Source organism: Coptis chinensis, chromosome 4 (genome assembly GCF_015680905.1).
Source record: "Coptis chinensis isolate HL-2020 chromosome 4, ASM1568090v1, whole genome shotgun sequence".
Classification (NCBI taxonomy): Eukaryota; Viridiplantae; Streptophyta; class Magnoliopsida; order Ranunculales; family Ranunculaceae; genus Coptis; species Coptis chinensis.
In genome coordinates, this window is record NC_141459.1 from 38,409,765 (window position 1) to 38,433,632 (window position 23,868).

At 36.6% G+C, this 23,868-nt stretch overlaps 3 protein-coding genes across 14 annotated transcripts; 2 read left to right on the plus strand and 1 right to left on the minus strand.

Annotated features, from left to right (window-relative positions):
• Positions 1 to 2,723: 2,723 nt before the first annotated feature.
• On the minus strand, positions 2,724 to 4,569 carry LOC147503429 (PITH domain-containing protein At3g04780-like). Of its 3 annotated transcripts, none has more exons than XR_015222022.1 (4): positions 4,292 to 4,491; positions 4,100 to 4,209; positions 3,215 to 3,462; positions 2,724 to 2,953 (listed from the first exon to the last, which is right to left on the minus strand). XR_015222022.1 is itself a non-coding variant. In XM_086608075.1 (4 exons), the coding sequence occupies exons 1-4, from the start codon at positions 4,310 to 4,312 to the stop codon at positions 2,876 to 2,878; spliced, it is 306 nt and encodes a 101-aa protein (XP_086464201.1). In that variant the 5' UTR covers positions 4,313 to 4,491; the 3' UTR covers positions 2,724 to 2,875. The 3 variants fall into 3 exon arrangements, 1 of the variants encoding a protein (XP_086464201.1); XM_086608075.1 differs by having other exon boundaries at positions 3,366 to 3,462; XR_015222023.1 differs by lacking the exon at positions 3,215 to 3,462 and having other exon boundaries at positions 4,292 to 4,569.
• A 792-nt stretch (positions 4,570 to 5,361) lies between these two features.
• LOC147503430 (indigoidine synthase A family protein) lies at positions 5,362 to 15,555 on the plus strand. 9 transcript variants are annotated; one of them, XR_015222028.1, is made up of 13 exons: positions 5,362 to 5,539; positions 5,610 to 5,718; positions 5,796 to 5,906; positions 6,263 to 6,345; positions 8,742 to 8,801; positions 8,927 to 8,987; positions 9,520 to 9,626; positions 9,722 to 9,799; positions 13,720 to 13,765; positions 13,838 to 13,958; positions 14,077 to 14,162; positions 14,290 to 14,375; positions 15,154 to 15,395. XR_015222028.1 is itself a non-coding variant. In XM_086608079.1 (13 exons), the coding sequence occupies exons 1-13, from the start codon at positions 5,468 to 5,470 to the stop codon at positions 15,225 to 15,227; spliced, it is 1,083 nt and encodes a 360-aa protein (XP_086464205.1). In that variant the 5' UTR covers positions 5,362 to 5,467; the 3' UTR covers positions 15,228 to 15,555. The 9 variants fall into 9 exon arrangements, 5 of the variants coding, with proteins under 5 accessions (XP_086464205.1, XP_086464208.1, XP_086464209.1 ...); XR_015222025.1 differs by having other exon boundaries at positions 14,290 to 14,372; XR_015222026.1 differs by lacking the exon at positions 15,154 to 15,395 and adding an exon at positions 14,964 to 15,103.
• Positions 15,556 to 16,056: 501 nt separating this feature from the next.
• LACS8 (AMP-dependent synthetase and ligase family protein) lies at positions 16,057 to 23,367 on the plus strand. 2 transcript variants are annotated; one of them, XM_086608077.1, is made up of 12 exons: positions 16,057 to 16,383; positions 16,606 to 17,175; positions 17,267 to 17,347; positions 17,479 to 17,751; positions 17,952 to 18,083; positions 18,165 to 18,338; positions 18,484 to 18,713; positions 19,657 to 19,774; positions 20,860 to 20,991; positions 21,072 to 21,206; positions 22,513 to 22,719; positions 22,907 to 23,367. In XM_086608077.1, exons 2-12 carry the CDS (start codon positions 16,648 to 16,650, stop codon positions 23,069 to 23,071), a joined length of 2,175 nt encoding a protein of 724 aa, XP_086464203.1. In that variant the 5' UTR covers positions 16,057 to 16,383; positions 16,606 to 16,647; the 3' UTR covers positions 23,072 to 23,367. The 2 variants fall into 2 exon arrangements, with proteins under 2 accessions (XP_086464203.1, XP_086464204.1); XM_086608078.1 differs by having other exon boundaries at positions 16,382 to 16,494.
• The last annotated feature ends 501 nt before the right edge of the window (positions 23,368 to 23,868 follow it).

Genomic DNA, 23,868 nt, shown 5'->3' on the forward strand with positions numbered 1-23,868 from the left:
AATGTACCACTTTAGCGAGATAAAGGAGTAAAGGTCGGTTGCTAAGGAGTTCTGTGATTAAAGGCCAAGATTCAAGAAGACAAAGCCTTTCTAAAGCCCGATCAAAAGCTGAAAAGTCGACGCTGGCGTAAAACAAAGATCCAAAGTCGTGAGAACTTCCGGGCGTATCTTTGGACTCGGACTTGAATTGGGCCTACCTTATGTCAAAACGACCGCCTCGAAAGAGCTTTCCAATGGTCTAAGCCTTGACCCAATCAGAGGAGCAGAAGTGGATGAAAAGTCTGTTGAAGCCAACTGCGGTGAAGAGGCCTTTTGATGAAAGAATTGGGTTTTGGGCCCCGATTCTCACGGCCCCAAAACATGGATCCAAGCCCATGCACGATTTTTGGATCCAACATATAAAAACCAAAGCTTAGCTCTTTGTTAATGGTAGCTAATTAGACCTAAAAATATAGATAATTCTAGATCTAGATTTAATTGTTTTTAATTTAGTTTAGCTTCAATTCAATTCTTGTTTTAGATTAAACTCTTAGAATCATTGTTCTTAATTAGTTTGATAAATAAAATAGCTATTTGTCAATTTCGATTTTGTCATTTCAAATTATAGATCTAGTTTTAATTCTTATTGATTATCATTTCTGAGTTGTTAAATTAGATTGAAGTATTGTTAGTTAAATTAATCAAGTTAGAATTTTGATATGATGTTTAGTTATAATAATATGGGAAATGATGGTTTGATGAATCAAGGCTAAACCTCGATTAGAGGGGTTGATGAAGCCTTGATGAAAGCTTAGTTGTATAAGTGTAGAATCGTTGTAGAGTCTATTCTATTCTAGAAGGTCGTGTTTCGCCATGAGAATGGGTAAACAACCTCACATGCTAGTTTTAATTGGTAGAAATGCCATGTTAATTAGGGATTAGAACGAGCAATTCATACAGTAAGAACGTAAGAATTGGATTACAACAGTCTATGCTAGGTGATTAAGTTGGATTCGAGGTGGAATCAATTCCCCTCTAATTCTTTATCTAGATTCACATTCAAGATTCAAGATCATTTAGTTATTAAGTAACTTGTTAATTTCATTCACCTCGTAGTATAGAATTCCCCTCGTAAACCTCTCATTAGACTTAAGACCGATTAGTTAACTATGAAATCATTCCATGCTAGAGGACTAGGAGTGGAACAAATTTGTTACTCCACTCTATTTCGATAGAATTGAGAGTAGAAAACTTGATAAATATAGACTCGTATAAGTTTTAGTTTATTTGCGTTTTGAGTTTTATCGTTCATTTCGTAGGTAAACTATCATTTTATGATTATCAACAACCAATAAAACAACATATCAGAAATAAATTTCCCTAATGTGTGTAGTTTATCTTCATAAAAAGAGATCTATCATCAAAACATCGATTACAAGGTTAGTTTACAGCTTGCAACCGTATCCTATCACTACCATTCCTAAACCATTAACGACCCATTTCAAGGATGGTGTAAGTTATCGAAGGTTCACAAGAATTTAGCAAATGGCTCGATCAGCTGGCTCAAATTCTAGTCCAAAAATCATTCTAGCCTTAAATTAAGTCAATCCCATTATTCCAAATATCATTTTAGAGCATTACATACACATTCTATAACACTAATATAATTCAAACAAAATGAAGAAGGGGCAAAGAGAGTTTAAAAAAAAAAAAAAAAAAAAAACCTGAATAGTGTGATTGTATCTCTTGTACTTGCGAAGCTGATAAACAAACCCAATATTGCAAGTTTACAAGCACCCGTATCGATTTGGTTATGGTTAAGTTTGAGAATTTTGATTTTAGAGATTTGGTTAACTCGTATTCGTTTTTGCTGGGAGTGGGCTAGAGACGAGACAAAGGTCATTTTTTTTTTGGTTTATTTTAATTTGGGCCGTTAGATCTGGAGATGGAGTGGGCGAGATGAGTGTGTGAGATTTGGAGTGGGTGAAATTGGGAATGGACGTATCCCTCCCCTATATATATATATTGTGGGTTTACCAAAAAAAAAATTAGGACCCATGTTTAGGGGTGTTAAAAGGGCCGGGTCGGGCTAGCCAGACCCTCAAACCATGAAAGCCCTCATGCCTAAGGGTTGGGTCAGTCCGCCCCTAATGTGTGTTGAGGGCCGGGTCGAGTCGGGTCAGGACATAAATACGCAAGCCCTTACTCGCCCCTCAGCCCTCAATTTTGAGAGCCAAATAAGGGCCGGGTCGGGCCCAATCAAATTATACACTACTAATTTACTTAATTTTTTTTAGTAGTTTTAATTATTTTTATTATACTTTTGATTATGTATATCAATTTCAATTAAGGATATAAAACTTATTTTTATATATTTAGAAAATGAGATATAGAGATGGTGGAACACTACAACATAAAAGAGCTGTTGTGACACTTTAGAAATGTTACAAAAGGTTTTTGTAACATTTCAAAAAATGTTGTAAAAGCCCTTGTTACAAAAGTTGTAACATTTCTAAAATGTTACGAATGTAGGCTATATAACATTTTGAAAATGTCATAAAATATGTAATATTTTGGAAGTGTTACGAATTGAGCTATCACAACACTTTCGAAAAGCTACAAAGCTGTTTTTGTGGATTGCCTAATAGATGTGATCACATCCATCCACAGATTTGGCTACTCACAGGTTATAGTAAAGAAAGACTTAAATTTCCATAATAATAAGAACTGGACAAACATGAAAATAAATCAAAACCAAAACTAAAGATGTCATTAACCATTTTGGAGTTTTCCTAAGTATCATTTTTGCCTATTACTCATACAAAGTTGATTACAAAATAATACATTCCCCAAATAAAATGTAAAGCAACAAGCAAATTAACAACATTGGGTTGATTTAATCCATTAGGCCCGGATCAACACCATTCTCAATTTTTCCAACTCCCATCCTAAGATCTTGTCTAACAACCAAAACCTGCAATTAATGATTCCCATGTAAATGAGACACCCATCATCAAAATTCAAACAGAACCACTTATAAACAAGATTACTTAATATATAGTATTCTTATAGCTAACAGAATCATGATATTTTCCTATTTTTAACTTGCAGGCACTTTGCCCTTAGATATAATGTAGGGCATTCAACTTCCACAAAAACAGATGTTATATTAGTTTTGACCAGAACTTACAGCACAAGAAAGTGAAGTATTACTATCATTCAAAGGGTTTCTTACGTGAGTCTCAATACTTCTCTGATTATCTAGTTCTATAGCATAATCCTCCAAAATATCCGAAATAGAAGAACCAGTGACCCTACTATTCTCTCTAGTGTTAAGACTCAAGATGCTCCAGAAGGCGAGACACACTGGCAATTCCAGCATTTACCTCTGCTAACTTCCGAGCCAAGATTAGACATGGAAGTGTTTCAAGAAAACAACCTCTTTCCATCCCCCTTGCACTCTTTGTAACCGACTCTTTGTATCTGTAATAAAGGGGGTTATGATTAAAAGAAAAAGAAAAACACAGACAAAGAACATTTATCTCTTAGAGATTCTGAGATGGACTGGAGTTCAGATGGTCCTGCTCTATCTTGATTAATATGAGAAGACTAGCTAGCAGAGTTTCTATAAATAAATTGATAGACAAAACAATCTTTAGATCAAGTTGCATTCGGGAACTGAATAGTGCGAGCTCATCGGTATAATATCATCAACTTTATCCTTTTTTGTTTTGGTTGGTGTGGGGGGAGTGACCTCTCGTTTGTAGCTTCGTCTATTTCACATTTATAAACTTTCTGCCACTGCGTGATCAACTAAAAAAGGTTGTCTTCATTAGTTCCCACTATTAGTTTCCACTATTAAGGACTCTAAAGAACATGAAGTAATAAAGAATAATGACACAAATCCTTTTTGGTATCCACCTTATATTACTGGCTTAGCTATTGGCTTTGCCTATTTTCAGTTGAGGTATCTATGGTATTTAATATCTCATAACTAGAAACTACAGAAAGTTGTAGTAATAACGACACACTATCACACACATGCACCAAATACACAGAAATCGTTCAACTTTAATTTGCATGTATGAATAGCAAAACACAATGAACAAATCTAACTCACCCCTTCATCGTCTTCAAGTTCTTTGATACTAAATGAGCAAAAGGAGTATAAACCAAAATCTGCTCATCAGCATCACTCTCCAAATTCAAACCTTCATTTTCTTTATAACCCTAACAAAAAATTAAAATTTTACAAGTTTTAACTACAAATAGTTAACATTGAACTGTAATTTTGATTAAAGTTAGAACTTACCAAAGAATGAGATGAAGTCATCAAATCACAAGTTCTGCAAGTGTAAGAGATGAAAATTCAAACGATAGATTCAAATCACCATGAAGCATGAACAAGCTTCAATGGCGGACAAGATTAAATTCGAGAGGAAGGTTTGAGGATTGATTCATAAATGAATGAATTGAGTTGATTTATGATTTTTGGGGAAAAATATTTGGGGCTTTTTTCTTCTCGTAGCGTATTGGATGAAATATTTTCTATTTTTCGATAATGGACGAAATATTCTGATAAATCAACATTTTTCGAAAATAAAACCCTGGCACCACTTTGTACTTGAGCGTTTGTACATTTTCTCTTTTGGCCACATATAAACAAAAAGTGTCACAAACTATGCCTTCCTGTGATTTGTAACTTCTAGAATGGAAATGTTGCAAAGACAAGAAAATTTAGTAACATTTCATTGAAAAGTGGTACAACCCACGCAAAATTTGGTAACATTTCACCGAAAGTGTTACAAGTCAGGTAAAATTCGTAATATTAAAAAATAAAATGATACAAAACAATGTTACATTATATAATTTGTAACATTTTGTGGAAAAATTGTTACAAATGTTTGTTGTGGGTAACGTTTCCCGCAAAAAATTGCAAAAGACATGTTACAAAAGCCCATATTTGTTGTAGTGGAAAAGATGAAAGTCTTACACTTTCAATATTGAACTATGTTACTACATTAGAATTGCATGTTAACTTTGTCTTTATATAGCGTATATATCTCTCTTTCATTTAATTATAAAAAATGTATATGTTATGTTCTAATCTACTCCTTATTGAATACTAATTGTAGCGAAACAAATTGATATAACCTAGATAATTAAATTATAATATATATATGCAATGTAAAACAACAACAAAAATTATGAGGGCTGGTGAGGGCCTAATGAGGGTCGGGCTCATGTTCCAGAACCTAAACCCTAACCCGCCCCTCAAATCTATGAGGGCCAGCTTTTGAGGGCTTTTGCAAGCATTTTGGGCCGGGTTGAGGGCCTGAGCGCTGAATTATTACCCCTACTCAGGCATGATAGTGCTAGTAAACGGTTTCGGTTCGGTAAACAACGGCACATTCGCACACCCGAATTTAAGAAAGTTCATTTCCAAAAGCGGAGACTTGCTCCGTTACTTTTTGCACTTTTTCCACACATGGCCCCCTCATCTTCCGCCCTTTCCAGACTTGCTAATCTCCAAAGACATTTTCAAGACGACACCACCAAGGTAGAGTAACACACACAAACTATAACCAATTATTATTTTATTCTAATATATTACTTACGGTTGTGTTCAGGATGGTACTTTGAGTAGAAGAGGGAATGTAAAAATATCACCAGAAGTAGCCGACGCATTGTCACGTGGCGACGCAGTTGTTGCTCTAGAGTCTACTATTATCTCCCATGGTATTCTTATTTTTTTCATAATTAATTTTGTATTGTTTTGAATTGTGTTGAATACTGACTGGGTTTATGATGACTAGGAATGCCGTATCCACAAAATTTAAAGACGGCGAAGGAGGTGGAAGCAATTGTAAGAGAAAATGGAGCTGTCCCAGCTACAATTGCTATTTTAGACGGTGTACCATGCGTAGGTATATTGTAATTCTAAAGTTTACACGAGTCTTTATTTCCCCAAGCTTGTCTTCGGATTAGCCTACTCTAGTACTTAACTTTTTCAAACTTGGCAGTAGTGTTGGCCTGTTTTAGGGGAAGTTGTTGTATGTAAACATTTATTGGACAGCCACCAACTATGAATTCTCGTTATAATTGATGTATTTGACGTTTTACGTTGTCTAGTGTCCTTGTTAATCTCTGCGATTCTCATGGGCTTTTTCCTTAAATATTTTTTATGTTATCCCGAGTAGATATATTTGACAATTTTGAAGTTGTGGCTGTGATTTTGGTAACTATTGTTACGTTAAATAATTTTTTTTTTGTTCATTTTTAGGTCTCAATGCTGAAGAACTGGAAAGACTTGCTAACCTTGGCACTAGAGTTCAAAAAACAGCTCGCAGGGACATTGCACATGTTGTGAGTAGATACAGTTACATTCCGCCATGTTTTCTTATGCTTTATTATTAATATTATTATTGTTATTGTTATTATTATTTTTTATTAATATTATAATATTTAGTTATAAGATAACTATACAAGTCTGCGGCAGTAAGAAAGTTTGTTTATTAATAGGTATATAAAGGAAAAAAGGTTTACAGTCATTCTAAGTTTTTGTTGTGATTATGGGACTGAAATCAATGCATTCAATGTTATGCACTTGTACCATTTAAAAATATAGCGATACTAGAGGAAATGCATGTACATTGCATATGATTAACACTATATTACAATGTTTTGAAGTGGGTAATAACCGTAGTAGCTATGAAGCACCGATACGTCCCTAGGGGCGAAGTATCCGTGTCCGATACGGATACGCCCCGATACGCGTCCGATACGTGTAGGATACGCGATTTGGAGTATCCGATTTTATAATTATTTTTTTAATTTCCGACCCGCGGGGGTATGTGGGGGACAGTAATCTCACACATACAAGAAATTTTTTTGGAACTTAAAAAAAAAAAAAAACAAGTGAAATAAAATCCAAGTTAAGAAGAGATGCAAGAGAAGAAAGATGAAGTGAATCCAAGTTATACATGTAAGTTGCTGCTTAATGTGTTTGAATTGGTCATTTTATGAAGTAGAATTGCCATTTTAATTTGAATTTGGTGAAAAATGCTCAATTATATAATATTTATATATATATTATTCAAACGTGTCCATGACGTATCCGTGTCCTATATTTTTGAAAAATGCCGTGTCCGCGTATCCGTGTGGTGTCGTATCGGTGTCCGTGCTTCCTAGCGTAGTAGCATTAACACGACTCTCTGTACACAGCAAAATATCAAAAGCTGAGGTTTGTCAATCCAAACGTGGATACCTATCCAACATAGGCGTTTTTTCTTCTTCTTCTCCATCTTAATATATTAAGTAGTAAGTGTCGATGTTACACAGGTAATAACAATAAACTTTTGAATTCATGTCAAGTGGTGGTTAGATTTCCATTATTTTTCATTTAATCATAAAAGTGAAGGCCCATTGGCAGAATCTTTTTGAGCACTTCTTAACTTTTGAATTGTGAAATGGTGTACTGGATCAAGTCTTTTTCCCTACTAATTATGTTGTTTGAGGGTGAGTTCTTTTAATCATGCAAAGAGTTCTGTTTAGTGAAGAAAGTTTTGAGACTTTTGTCCCAACTGCAATTCTTTATGAGCAGAATATCTGCAATAGTGCAATCAATATCTTTTACTGCAGAGCAACCAACCATAGTGTTTCCATGTGTCTAGGTTGGTGAAGTATGTGGAGTCATGGGAATGATCCTTGGTTTGGTCCTGCAGTCCTGCAAATAGTTCCTGATGAATTGCATCAAAGTATAAAGGTCAAAGACATCGGGGTTCTGGGTCCCGCTGGATATTTCATTATTTCCTTCATATGATGGTCTGTAGGGCCTAACTCAGAAGTCGGGGGTTTAATCTACAAGATAGGAGGCAGTGGCAATTTTACCAATAAAATACAGTAGTACTCTAGAAATCTGATCACATTAATTTCACTAGGAAATTGTTGAACTTTCTTTTTTCCTCTTAAACACCTATCGTAAGCTGGAAATTGTGGAACAATAGTCATTAAATGGTTGAGGATGTGTAGAGTATTCGAATTCTGCTTGCTTAATCTAAGTTCAAATATCCAATGATCATCAAGTAATTAGTCATCCTTGATGTGAGCGTGCACTCCGTGCAGCCATGCAGTCACCTATACCTTAAGTACATTATCAGTTTAGCAACTTGACATTGATAATTTATGTAAAACACTATTATGATTTGTTTTCAGAGATAATTCTAAGAATCGTTGTTTTCAAGAAACACTTCAAGTAAAAGGTTGGCTATCACATGTTTGTGTGCTGGTCTGATAAACAGAAAGTTGCATCTCCGTCTAATAAAATGGCTTATCAATATCAAGTTCTCAGCAGTGCAATAGCTCTGTTACCATATTAGAGTTTGACAAAATTGTACTTCATTGGTTACATAATATTGTTATGATTACCATATGATGAAATGTAGACCTAAAGAAAAGTAAGATAGAAATTGATCATAAGATAGATATACAATGGGTCAAACACTAAGATATATCTGTTCCTATGATAGGTACGAGTCTCCCTCACCATATTTCTAAGGTCCTAAATAGCAAAAAATCGGAAATATCCTTCCTTAAATTATGATTTATTATTGTTTATTAGGGTGCTTATTGGCGCACCTTATTTCGATGCACAAACAAACTCAATCAATCTTGTTTTTTCTAGTTTTTTTTTTTAATGCCAACTGTGGTAATTTCAAATTCATGTTTGCACTCCTTGTTGACGTTTGTTTGTTTGTTTGCAGGTGGCTAGTGGAGGCAATGGTGCCACGTCTGTCTCTGCAACCATGTTTTTCGCTTCTGTGGTAGCTACTCTGTGCTTTGTTGCTTCTATGCTTCTTGTTTTGTACATAAGTACATGCATACGTGTTTGAATTATTTCCAGTAAATTTATATAATAACAAGCTCGAATTGACCAAGCAATCTGCAGGTTGGCATCTCTCTGTTTGTTACCGGGGGAATTGGAGGGGTGCATAGACATGGTGAACATAGTAAGTGCGTCAATGATCTTTAGAGTTTCAGTCTACATCTCATTTTGAAGATCATAGCATGAATGTAAGGCCACAGGTAGAGTACCCAGCCTCTCCTAGGCAAACCACTACTAAACGATTTGCGGTAATGCATCCTTATAACTCAGGCAATAACATCTGCTAGAATAGCCACTGACTGGAGATGGTATTGATTGCACAATCCAGATGGCCCACCAAATAACATTTCCTAATTTCCTTAATACATTAGTCATATATTTAACTAGTATCTAGGTATATATTCTTAGGAAATTGGCTGGAACTGGAGCCTGTATTTGTCAGATGGATCATGCATCATACTACCAAACTGGAATGTGATTTGTGATCACTGATTGAGTCGGTCATCCCGTGGCCATACTTGTGAACAGAAACCATAACACTTAAAAGTTTGTTTTATGATTTTACTGACAAGATTAATTCTGATTTGAAAAATTGTATCACTATTCCCTGAGATTTATACAAGGGTTATAAACTTAAAAGAATACTTTTGTGGCAGCCATGGACATATCTTCTGATCTTACAGAGCTTGGAAGAACTCCAGTTTCAGTTATATCTGCTGGTGTGAAGTCAATTTTGGATATTCCAAGAACCTTAGAGTATTTGGTCCGTACTTTGTATTTAAAAAATTATCTTGACAATGAATATGTCATTAGTTGGAATTCGTAGTTTTTATTCTTTTATCAATGTTTCAAATATAGGAAACTCAAGGAGTTACTGTCGCGGGCTATAAGACTCATGAGTTTCCAGCATTTTTCACAGAAACGAGTGGCTTCAAGGTGGGTAAACTTTCATCATTTTCAAATAATCCTGTATATCTGAATGCTTCCAATTCATAAGGCTATCATCTTGTGCAAATACGTATATCCTAATTTGTTTCATATTTTAGAATTATAAAGAAGGGTGAGTATAGTGAAGTGTACCTGGCTCTTTTGTCAACCTGTGGATGATTTACCTCTAACATAATCGTATACTAAGTTTCATTGACACGGATAGGTATGTCCGTATCCGACACGGATACTAAGTGTCTGACATCGCGTAATATCAAAATTTGAGGTAAATCATACAATATGTGTCCGATATGTGTCCGACACTGACACGTGGATATGTATCCGACACGTATTTTTTTTTTCAAAATATGGCGTGTCCATGTAACATAGGTATAATGGCTAATCTTCCATGGTTTTCAGACGTCAATGTTTTGTTCCTCTATCTTCTTTTTTGTCAGAAGCACAATAATGTATTAAAGAAAGATAAAGGAAAGTTGTACAAGGTACAAAGAAGACCTTTCAATCCACTGCCTAACAATAGCACTCTAAGAGGTTAATCAAATCTAAAAAAAACATGCCCAAGAACCTCCCATTTGGTGATCCATGGGGTTCTTACATAAAAAATAACTTGTTCACTGCCTGATATATTATTTGCATGCTTTGCCAGCTGATCCACAGTGAAATTAGCCTCCCTCCATGTTGGAGTTAAGCTACAGTATTCTAGTACTTCTTTGCATCCATTCCATCTTTGCTTCATCCACCCTGACACATTTGAACCACCAAATGTATGAATTGCTACTGGATTGCACCCATAATTTCTTCTAGTTTTTATGTAGCAAATTGGAGGGCATTAACCTTGATAGAATCTCTTCCGATGATAGAGTGACAATAGAAGCTACTTTGGTTGAAGAAGAGGTGATAGGGGTCATTAATGAACTTGGGGGGTGACAAAGCACCAAGTCCGGATGGATTTCCCACAACATAATTTAGGCCTTGATTCATAACATTCAGATTGTGAAGATTCATCTTGAGCCATTGATTTTGAATTGAAAACAAAGGAACCCTAACTCAATACATTCTTTCCCACAATCCTCTATCCCCCTCCACCTAGCTGTCTCCACTTCCATAATCTTTTTCTCCCCAACTCTCTCTCTCTCTCATTGAGTCATTACTTTTTTTTGTAATTGGTCTTGGTATTGGGTGCTAAAAGCACATCGAGGGGTATTTGAAATAAAATGATAGAGAAAGTGACATCTCGGATGGCAAGGTGGAAAGCTAAGTGTCTTTCTAAAGGTGGAAGATCGACTTTGATTAAATTTACTCTTTGTAATATTCCCAATTATTACCTTTCCGTGTTCCTAATTTCTCTGGGGGTGGTGAAACATTTGGAAAAGTTGTTTAGGGGGTTTCTATGGGGTAGTGAAGGAGATAAGTTGACGGTCAACTTTGTTTCAAAAGAAGAGGGTTGTTTGGGTTCCAAGTATGTATTATTCATTTACTCATGAATTTTGCTTTGTTGGTCAAGTGGCTTTTGGAGATATGGGGAAGAGGAGTAATATTTGTGGAGGAAGGTGGTGGTGGATAAGTATGGGTAAGAGAGAGCAAATGGTGGTAGAGGAACTTATTTTTTTTAGGGATTACACTTTAGAAGGGCATCACTATTGGATGGGATACTTTTGCTAAAGGGTGTACAATGTACTTTTCTTTCCGGTACTAGAAGTCAATTTCCTTTTGGAATGATATTTGGGTGGGAAAACCTCACTTAAAGAACAATTTAGTGGAAGGTACCTTCTTGTTTCTAACAGAAGGGCTCTTGTTTCGGACAATATGGTGAGAGGTGGTGGAATGAAATGTGCCAATTAGAAGAGGGCTTAATGATTGGGAGGTTGGAAGATACGAAGATCTCCTAAACTCCTTTTACCAAGTTGGTAGGCAATTTGAGATTTGGATAGAAGATTATGGGTGTGGGATACCAAGGAGGTCATGGTGAGATTGGTCTATCAAGTTTTGGCAAAGGATTATGCTTTAGTGGGGTTAGAGGACAATGTGAAGTCGAGTAAGTCCGCGTTATAACTAGCAACTGCTATTCACATTAGCTCTGGGTTAAAGATTAAACTTATCTGTTTTCCTTCAAAAAACCATTTGTTTCTACTTATCCAGTTGATCACCATACCTGACATGCAAGCTGAGTTCCACAAGTGGGAAGCACCCTTTGATAGGTTCTTTAGATTTGTTTAAATATTTCCTACCCCTTATATATAAATGGGAGTAGTGGATGCTGATTTAGCTTGAAGTTTAGTAGGGTATGTTGACCCTGCTAATCCCTTGCACTCATTGTACACTTTCTTAGTATTTAAAGTGATTTAAACATACCGAGTAAAAAAAAAGAAAAAGAAAAATTAATGCATCTGCTAGATTTATGAAGTTAGCATTGAAGCCATATTGTCTTCCAGTCCATTCCCACACAATATGCTTGACAGCATCTGCAGTATCACAAAATCTTTGTAATGCCTAGATGCCAGCTTGGATCCTCTTTTTTATAAAAGCATTTGTATCACAACCTTCGTAATAACTTGATGCCAGTTTAAATCCTCTCTTTTGTCTTACTTAATTTCCCCTTTGTTTGGTAAGGCTCTCAGTTCTTTGCAGATTAGTTCGGCAAGGATCGCACAGCCAGATCTCATGGGAACTATTTAACACTCAATATATTTGTGAGTTACTTTATTCCAAAGAGTGTGAGACAGTAGCTGCTAGGCCTGGCCTCTCATTGGTGAAAAATTCATAGTTCCAAGAAAGAAAAACAGTTTAGGATTATTTTGAATATTTGCTATCTACTTGTGTGACTGTATCCCAAGTGTTCACTTTGATGGCCAAATGGTGGTGCTTGTACCACATATGAGAGCCATTAGTAGACGATTGGCACATCCAGACACTCGGTACATCTTTGGCTCTTGTTAAAAAAAATTCGTCGAAACACAAGTAGTAAAACTGTAAAAGCATAGAAGTCAAGTAAAATGGGAAGATGAAAGGAAATAGTACAGTTGGACCAGGAAATAGTTTTAGGGCCTATGCCCTATGCATGCCTGAAAGGATATTGAACTTCAAAGCGTATGTGATGTAGATTTTACTGGCGGAAGCTTCAGTTTAACAATCTACACTTGAATTAAACAAACAAAAGACAACTCTTTTATTGAATCTCTCAAATCATAACATCAACACTACTAAAACACAATTCCCCCAAACCTTAACCATAAGCCCTTATTTATACTAACCCTAGAAACAGTAAACCAATAGTAACACGACATGTGTCACAAATAATAACTTGAAACAATTAAACGAGTGGACTCTCGACCCATTAGGCTTGGACTCGAACTATGGGCGCACACCCCTAATATCAGAAGAAAACAAGGGCGCACGCCCATGTCTTGGTAGCAACAACTTCAACGTCTTCATGCTCTGCACCAGTATGTTTCCATTGTAAAACTTTTATTCTAGTTGAATGGTGTTTACCGTGTTTGACAAAGCAGAATTTACCTTGAAAGATATGTGGCTTTGGAGCAACCTTAAAGTAGGTAAGTTGGTACAGTCTAAGTTTAATAAAGACATTGCCCTAAAACAAGTATAGCGAAGTGCATCATTTCTCTTTAAAGCGTCGAAGTTCACACGCTGTGTTTACATGTGCTGGCTTAGCTGGTAAAGTCTGTGTGAGTTCTCAGCCTACTTTCTAAGAATAATGAAATTACTTTTACCAAGTCCCAAAAAAAAAGAAAACGAGAGAAAGACCATTTTCAAAACCTACGAGCACGATAATGAACCTTACCTATCAGGGGAAAAAATGCCTACATGTTTAGTCAGTTGTGTTCAATACAATATATATGCGTGAATTAAGTAATTGACATGCTTGATGGATAACTGTGTCACAAATTTAGGTGCCATGCCGTGCGGATTCTCCCGAGGACTGTGCTCGGCTTATAGGCAAGTGAAAGTTGAAGATCCTTTTTATTCTGTTGTTTACATACTTATGTTGCCTTTTGTTGTAAATCATAGATGCTAACCTGAAACTCAGACTTGGAACTGGCATTTTGATTGCGGTGCCAATTCCAAAAGAGCACGCAGCTTCAGGAAACTTCATTGAATATGCAATACAGAAAGCTCTTCAAGAAGCTAGGTATGAAGTACTTGATTTTTTCTTACAACTCATTATGTTTCTAGTACCTAAGAAATATAAAGCCAAAAATCTGTTCCCTTTTCAACATTTTATTCTTGAATTGGATTTGGAATCTCAGGGACAATAAGGTGATTGGTAATGCCGAAACGCCATTCCTGCTTGCTAGAGTTAATGAACTCACTGGTGGGGCCTCACTGGCTTCAAGTATCCTTTTTCATGTTACAGGTTGTGTATACAATTTTTGTCATGGTAATGTTTCGCCGCGTATAGAATTGATTTAAGAAACTGAAAAATCGATTGACTGTATATATCATGGGAAAATTTTTCTAAGCAAAGCTACAGATATTGCACTTGTAAAGAACAACGCATTTGTTGGGGCACAGATAGCTGTTGCACTTTCCAGACTGAGACAAGGTGGTTCTAATTGTGACTTCATTTTTCAAATTCGTTAATGCGGTGCTGTTGTCAGATTGTTGTCACTTTAAACGAATAGCGTAAACAAGTAGCAGTTAGGCCTTAGAAGTATGCCAAACATTTTCTAACCACATCATATATACCACTCTTTGGAGCTGCTCCACTCCAAAAGTAGATCTACGCCATGGTTATGTCTCCAAAGTAGCCCTTATGTACCACATTAGAAAATCTTAGACAATCCTCTGCTCGATGCCCCATATGTTACTTGACTAATAAAGCTATGTACCATTTTTTTGGGAATGCAAACAAGCAGCATAATTTGGAATTTAGCCTCCTCCCTGATCTCTAATCCTTGATTACCACCCTTTACCCACAGACACTCTCAAAGAATCATTGACCATGTGGTTTCAAAAGCATCCAAGTGAGCTCTTGTTTTGACATGCACTAATTTGGTGGCAGATCTCGAAGTAGGTAAAAATTTATAGAAAGGAGTTAGGCTTCATTACTAAATCAAAACCAAAGACGAACGCAAAAAACATTTTGTATATCCCATGGAATTCCCACTTTCTAATTGTTATGTTGTTCTGAGAGCTCTCTTGTGATATTGTTGAGAGTAAAGGAAATTCTGGCGAATCTAGTTTCTGAGGTGTGACCTGGCATTTGGGTCATATGATTTGTGCTTTCAGCTGCTATTTTGGAGTTACGAACAATGTTCCAGAGGCTATTTTGTTGTTTGGATTACAGCTTTGTTGTTAATCATATTACTTATCTTGTAATCCAGACAGACTATCCGGTGATCAAGTAGGACCTTTGGGAACCGCCTTCAACAACATGGGAGCTGTGGACCGTGGTTAATCTTGCATTCTTATTAATGGCATGGTTGGAGTTTGAAGCATTCAAGACCTACAAGGAAGCAATTGAGGCTGCTGATTACCTGATTATATGGCTAAATTTTGGTTCTGAATTCTATAATCTAGGAGTCACTTTTGATAATCTGAGTAGAAATTTTGTTTAGTATTTTAATGGCTAATGGGAATGGCAGACTGTAAATGCTTAAATTTCCTCGAAACAAATTGAGTCAAGATTGACAGATGGTGCTCTAGTGATAAGTTTAAGTGGCACAGGTACACAACAGGCTCATGCTGTTATTGATTTGAATTATTGAAGGAAGCAATTGTAACGATTGTGTTAATGGTTGAACTGGGGTTTAGAATTTAGGTAAAGTTAGTTTCTCTTAATGGTTATTTTCACCTTTAATTTAGTCAATATAATGCATTGATGCAGCGTTACACATTCTTGGTTCTTGACGTCAGAGTTGCGATCCTGCTCTGTGCTAAAACAAATTGCTTAGTTGGTGACATTTATGCAGTCCTTTTGCCGGAATGGAAGAGTTAGCACATGGCCTAGGACTTTGAACATTGGATAACCGTTGTCTTAGGCCCGTAGCCCATTCAGGTTAGAGTTGGACCGTATTTTTGGACTATGAACATTGGATGTCGACTACACTGATGTCCTGTTTCGTCTGTTTCTATACGTTTCTTCTAGACTCCATGCAATACTGGTCGATTTTGTTCTCCCCTATGAACATAATTATGAATTTCATGTTGATACACGTGCCACACTGTCTACCTTGAAAGTGGAAATCAACATTTATATCATATCTTTAACTGACAAATGGCTCATTACCTATTCAATATGTGGAATTCCAAGTTTCAGTGCATCACCTATTTAAACATACCCTGTAAAAAATATCTCAACAGACTAGGGCCATCTAGAAGAGAGCTCACACTATTTTAATTTCCTTAAGTACCCCACTTCCCACAAGATACGCGCCTACGCGGCATTGGTTTAGATGCTTTGTCAATGGGTATTACTGTCACTCCAGAAACAATGATCTCTATAACTGCTTTCTAGCCACGCAGAGAGAGAAAACAAAAGTACAAATAAAACTATCATATTTTTATACATAGATTTTCTTCTGTCTTGGTTCGTTTATCATTTTTCATACAAGGTAATTCAATTTTAATTCATTCTGCCTTTTTAGTTTTCTCTTGGAAAGTTATAAATATATGATCAGTTCAGTTTCAGTTGCTGACTGTTTCATCGTTTCTTGTTCGTAAGTGTAAGTTTGATATATACTTAAGCATGTCTTGGAATAGATCAATTACAGCTCAGGTAGTTTACTTCAAGTCATGGTTACGTACTTTGATTTTTGTTTTGGTTTTGAATGCAGTATGCCGAAGACAAATATATGAGTGTATAGCTATAATACGCCATGGGAGATTCTGAGGGAAGTGGCTTCAACTCATCTTTGCTGAGAAACTTTGGTATGGGAGGATATGGATTATATGGTGCTGTGGGTGCAATTATACTCGGTATCCTTCTACCTTTATTTCTTTCCACATCATTCGTGGGAAGGAAAAAGAGTAAGCAAAGGGGAGTTCAAGTAAAGGTTAGTGGTGAACTGGGTTTCACAATGAAAAATAGCAGATTTAGTGAACTCATTGAAGTTCCTTGGGAAGGGGCCACCACTATGGCAGCTCTCTTCGAGCAGTCTTGTACGAAGCATGCACAAGAACGGTTTCTTGGAGCCAGAAAGCTCATCGGCAAAGAAGTTGTCACTGCTAAAGATGGAAGGAAATTTGAGAAGCTGCACTTGGGGGACTATGAGTGGAAAACTTATGGAGAAGCATTTGTTTGCGCTTGCAACTTTGCATCTGGTCTGGTTAAATTGGGCCATAGTGTAGACTCGCCTGCAGCAATTTTTTCTGAATCACGGTCAGAGTGGTTGCTTGCATTTCAGGTACTATTGTTACTCATTCATTGCTAACGTGCATTCTATTTTTTATATTTTTTTCATGAATAACACGATATTTACCTGTTTTCCGAGTTAGGGATGCCTCCGTCAGAATATTACAGTAGTTACCATATATGCCTCTCTCGGTGAGGATGCGCTCGTTCACTCACTTAATGAGGTGAGAGCGTTAATGTCGCTATAATTTGTTTTTAGCTGCAAATGTCATTTCCATTAGGAATACACAATAGAGCCATTACCTATCAGTTGGATTTGTTTCATTAACTGAGTTGTGCTTTTTTCCTTTTCCAGACTCAAGTGTCAACTTTGATATGTGAGGCAAAGCAGCTGAAAAAGCTGGCTGCAATAAGCTCAAAACTGGAATCTGTTAAACATGTTGTGTACTTTGAAGATGAGGGCGTCACAGTTGATTCAGATATCTCTCGTAGTATGAATAATTGGACGGTCTCATCTTTCTCTGAAGTTCAGAAGCTCGGGAAAGAAAGTCCTGCTCATCCCAGGCCACCTTCGAAATCTGATGTTGCTGTCGTCATGTACACAAGTGGCAGCACAGGGTTACCTAAGGTTTCGTTCCTGTTTTTCGTCTAAGAATACTTGTAGGTCCAAAATACACCCAATTGATATGCTCAGTAATCCATCTTGATTTAAAAAATAAATAAATAAATAAATTCTTTCCTCTGGAAAAATCGAACCAAGTTACATTGATTTCATAAGTTTCATACTTGCCTATACTGTTTATAACGTGGGTATGTTTGACACTGCAGGGAGTCATGATAACTCATGGAAATATTGTAGCAACTGCAGCAGCTGTTAAGACTCTGATTCCCAAAATAGGAGTAAAAGATGTGTATTTGTCATATCTACCCCTAGCTCATGTTTTGGAGCTAGCAGCTGAGGTCCTATAAAACTTATTTTTACAGTGTTGGGGTGAGTTATTGTTGATGTGCTAATTTCAAATACACTCTTTTATTTTTCAGGTGGTGATGTTGACTGCTGGTTGTTCAATTGGTTATGGTTCTGCATTGACTTTAACTGATTCCTCAAATAAAATCAAGAAAGGAACTAATGGAGATGCTTCCGTATTGAAGCCCACCCTTATGGCAGCAGTTCCAGCCATTTTAGATCGTGTTAGGGAGGGAGTGCTGAAAAAGGTTTGTGGCATGTTTTACTGGCAATAACTTGGAGTAATATTTTATTTATGTCCTGTTGTGCCTATTTTGGATAAATCCTGATGTAAACAAAGTAAAATAAGAAGAAATGTTTTACCCCTAAGTTTCATTTTCTTTCTTTTGTTAGGTTGAGGAGAATAGTGGATTTTCCAAGAAACTTTTCGACATCGGGTATAAACGCAGACTGGCGGCTATAGAAGGGAGCTGGCTTGGTGCTTGGGGATTGGAAAAGATTTTTTGGGATGCCATAGTTTTCAAAAGAATACGTTTTATTCTTGGAGGACACCTCCGAATCATTCTTTGTGGAGGAGCACCTTTATCTAGTGATACTCAACGCTTCATTAATGTTTGCATGGGGTAATAAATTGCGATTTTATTTATTTATATTTTTCATTTAGCACTACTTTAGACATCAGATTTCACAGTTCTGTTATGCTATGGCTACAATGATATATTATTTAATTAACATGGACAAATTAAATAAATAGGTCAAGGATTGAATATCTCTTGTATGCTACTGTATCAACAATGAGTCAGTTTAGTAGCTAGTCAAGACTTGCAGATCTTTGTGATGATTAAAGTTAGTCACCCGCTTTGATGTTTTCTGGTAGGTGGTATTGTATAACACTTAAGAAACATATGTATTTTACTTTCCTGTCTTATGATTGGCTGCAATATGACTCTAGTGATTTCTTACTAAAACATGTAGGAAAAGCATACATATGGTTAAAAGCATGGCAACTCCATATTCATGACCACTGACATCACATATAGAAGAGCCCAAAAGTATAACACTTAGAGAAAATGAGAGCACAAGAACTTAACCCAAAATGGGTATAGAGAGACAAGTGGGCCTTGTATGGTATTGGGCCAAATGGACAGACTCAATATCATACAAGGTCCAAGCACATTGACCTAAAGTGAAAGGGAGGGCTAGGATTAGTAGAAAAGGGAGATAAAGGAAAAAAAGGGAGGAGAGAAGAAAGGGAAGCTTCAGAAGAAAGGAGGCAGGAGAGAGAGAGAGAGAGAGAGAGAGAGAGAGAGAGAGAGAGAGAGAGAGAGAGAGAGAGAGAGAGAGAGCTATGGCGCGGCTTGATCCCCCAGTAAGGGGTACGTAGGCAAGCCAAATGGGTTTAGCTGATGAATTCAAAAATTTCTAGATCTTCCCCATCAAACCAAGAAGGTCCAACATTTGTACGTTCGAATTAAAATAATTTTTAGAAGTATAAGTTGTTGTCAGTTAACACTTTTACAAATATATTTATACTGGGAGCGTTGTTAACCCAATATTGAAATTCAGGTCTTCAGTAGGTCAAGGATATGGCTTGACTGAAACTTGTGCTGGGGCAGCTTTTTCTGAAATGGATGACCCAAGTGTTGGCCGTGTGGGTCCACCTATTCCTTGTTGCTACATTAAGGTACTCAATTGTTACATTTTCTTTTGTGTTCCTAGATTTTTTTTTTTTTACATACAGGAGGTCCAGGGGATGATCTAAACTCTCTTATCAAAATTTATGTTCATGTTCTTGAAGGCAAGAGGCGACGGAACTGAGTTTAAAAGGGCTTGTGTTAAATTATGTTGTCCGTCTAATGATGTTTTGGTCGACGCTTGCATCCTTTCGATTTTCTGTGTTTTGCCCTTTGAACTAGCTGTTATCTCAACGAAACATGGTCATATTTGTTTGTTTTTCGTTAATAGCTGTCTCAAAGTACTTAACTGCTGTATGCATAAAGAGTGTCTGAGTTGGGGGCGTTAGTACTTTGAGAGTTTGAGCAGGATTATGCTTGTGTAGAACCCATTGAAAGTAAATTTTTGTGTGAGAGTATCATTACTTGGATCTTCTGTGCGTAGAAGTTACTCTTTTGTTTTTTTGGCAAGGCAGGTACAAGTTACTGAAAGACGAAAATTTGACTGTTTTAAGGCCCTCTAGGGAATTTGGAAGAGAACAAAAATGATCAGTAACTACTGTATTGTGCATTCTTCAAAGAAATTCTGATGTTCTTTTTCTTTTCAATAGGAAAGATATATTGATTTTGCATACTAGAAAAGTAATGCAATTTTATAATTAAGGTTTCTAAGTTAGGTAGGTAAAGTCAGGTTACTCGCATGTATGGAGTATTTTTCTTTATCAGGAATATCTAGTTTTTCAAAATTGCATCTAGAGATCTCAGTGCGTGTGTACCTTCTGCAACTGTTCTTGAGTATCTTATGTGCTTTGCTTAATAACTTCTCACGGGTGGGAATTTATGGCAAATTTATAGCCCATTAATGCTAGGATGCAGGGAAGATGAGCTTAGTATAACAAATTCACAACTTTATTTCAGGTGGACTTTTACGTTAGCTCTTCCGTGTCAAAAAAAAAAAACTCTCTTATTTTCAGTCTTTTCTGAACGTGTACTATACTAGTTGAAATTTACTTACCCCTTGGTTTCAAATAAACTTGGACTGTACCCATGTTTGTGGTTCATAATACGAGTTCTTGAGTCCAAATTTATGTTACAGCTCATCTCGTGGGAAGAAGGTGGATATACGATCTCAGACAAACCAATGCCTCGAGGAGAGGTCATGATTGGAGGTTTCAGTGTTACTATGGGGTATTTCAAAGATGATGCAAAAACTAATGAGGTCTACAAAGTAAGACTTCCTGTGTTGCTTTGCCTTTTAATTTAATAGGAATTGTTTTGCAGTATTTTATGATTTTGTGAATGCAACAGGTGGATGAGAAAGGAACGCGGTGGTTTTATACTGGTGATATAGGACAGTTTCACCCTGATGGATGTCTGGAAATAATTGATAGGAAGAAAGATATTGTTAAGCTTCAGCATGGGGAGTACATCTCTCTTGGGAAGGTATTTTCAAATATCTCAACACGAGTCTTTCTAGCGTTAAAGATTGAATTCGAAGCAGATATTCGTTTGTTGAATCTTATTTAGCTGTTATAGTTTTGAGATTTATTTCTCTAATGTTGGTATTTGTTAATATCCTGTTAGTAATTTAGTATTAGAGAAGAGTTTTGCTAAAGAAGAAATGTCCTCCTATTGCAAACTGATCTATCTCTATCTCAATAATTTGTCATTGGTTCGTTGGACACTCTGGGCACTAACTTCTCTATAATTTTCGATCTCAACATATGATGTTTTCTCAAAGTGGCTGTCCTACTATATGTGCTGGGAATAATACCGATGCACACTTTGCCTATGTGACAAGAATTTGAGATAGATTTAGGGTGTGTTTGGAAGTTTACCTTTGGAATTGGAATTGGAATTGAAAATATAACCCAAGACTTACAATTTCAAGTACTTAAAATTCCTGAATATATGGAAATCTCAAGTTTTTGCCCCTATAGAAACTTACAATTCCTTGATTTTGGGGATTTGAGCTTTCCATTCCAGTGCAGCTGTGTTGCATGGGTACGCTGAAATTCCCTGCGTACAGCACGATACAAATGCGTGGTTGGAGTCGGAGGGAAAAAAAAAACTTATTCGAAGAGAGGTAGGAATATTGACTAGTGAGTCTCCCTTGCTCAAATTTTCTTCTTTTTCTTTGGTCTCCATTCTTCTCTTTCTCTATCTTGCTTGGTCATGGCGGTTGTAAAACCAGATCTAGGGTTTCGGAAAATAGAAGGAAGAAGATCTACTTAAGTTGCTGATGTCAGACAATTAAAATGGGTGGAAATAACAAATGGGCCAGTCTTGAAACAAAAAATGCGAGCTGGGCTTTTCTGGAATGGGTGTTTAAACCTCTAACTCAACTACCTTAAGCCCTTAACTGTGCTTTTCAAGATTCAATAGTTTAGAATTAAAATAATTTCTTGTTAGGAAAATTATAATATTAGCTGTGTCCCCGTGTCCTGAATTTCAGACATTGCCGTACCTGTCCAAACCTGACACTGGTACCCGTACCTATGGAACACAGCAGTGCAGAAAGGGTTGCCAAACAGGGTGACTCTTAATTTTCAGAAATATATTCTGAATTCCACCCTAAATTCCTGGTTGCCAAACACACCCTTAGTTGGGATGTTGACCTGGATCCATGATTTGTTGGCTCACGACAGCCCAAATGGGTGTGATACTGCTCAAGCAGATGCCATTTCTCTTTTATCTTGATGCTAATAATCTTGTAATTAAATCAAAATGTTTAAATCTGTGATTTCAGGTCGAAGCAGCTCTGATGACATGTAATTATGTGGAAAATATCATGGTCTATGCAGATCCCTTCCACAGCTATTGTGTTGCATTGGTAGTCCCATCACGCCAGGCCCTTGAGAACTGGGCTCGAGGTGCTGGCATTGAATACCAGGAATTTCCAGATCTGTGCCAGAAAAATGAAACTGTTTCTGAAGTCCAGCAAACCCTTTTAAAGGTCGGTATTTTTGGTTTGTTCTAGAGAAGACTAAGCCTATCGGAGCTTTTCAAAATTTTAAACAGTTATTGCGCGGTACAGGAATTCATTCTCAAGTTTGACCGTATGGATATAAGTTAACATGACTACATGAGTGCATTCTTTGTAAGGAATGTTGACATGATTTTCTTTCTTGCTGTGCATGCAGGCAGGAAAAGATTCGAGACTTGACAAGTTTGAAATCCCAGCAAAGGTTTTGTTGTTGCCAGATCCATGGACGCCAGAGTCTGGACTTGTGACTGCTGCTCTGAAGTTAAAGAGGGAGCAGGTGAAGGCCAAATTCAAAGATGATCTACGCAAGTTATATGGGTGAAATATTTGTTACAATTATTGTGCCTGCCTCCTTGATTTTGTATTACTCGAGGCAGATGAGTCATGAGATCATAATGTTACAACCTTTATAGCTCAGACGTGAAAAATGGTTATGTTTCTGCTAGTAAGGAAGCGGTTGTAACTTGTAACCTCAGTTGAGAAACACATGAAATAGAACCTGTCAGGTGTGTATCCATGGGGATTTCTACTAGGTAACTATCCATTTTATATGGTGTTTGTTACTGCCGGATCCCAAAAACAAAAACAATTATTACAAATGTGCTATTGGTCCCAAAAGTTGTTTTGTGTTGGGCATCTTCCAAACCAAAGTGAATTTGACTTGTTGCAATCTTTTCAGCCTTTTTTTTCTCTTCCACCATAAAAATTTTTAAACCCTTAAATCCTAAAGAAAATTATATTCTAACATTAATACTAATGGAAGAGCCTAACTTCATTTTAGAACATGAAAATGAAGAAGAAAATGTAATGTATCATGACCCCATTCAAGAAGAAAATGTAAAACAAGTTCCAAGTAATTCCATTCAAGAAGAAAATGTAGAACAAGTTCCAAGTAATTATATTTAAGAAGAAAATGTATAACAAGTTTAAAGTAGAGAAAATAGAGGAATGGATGATGATGCATTTAATAAAAATAAGGTAAATCTAAATTAAACGTAATTATGCATGTGTAGAGTGATATATAAGACTTAAAAGAGAAAATTCGAGGCTGAAATGACCCGGCTAGGTCGTTCGTATTGCACACCAAACGGTCTGGTCACACCGTCTGGACTGAGTCCA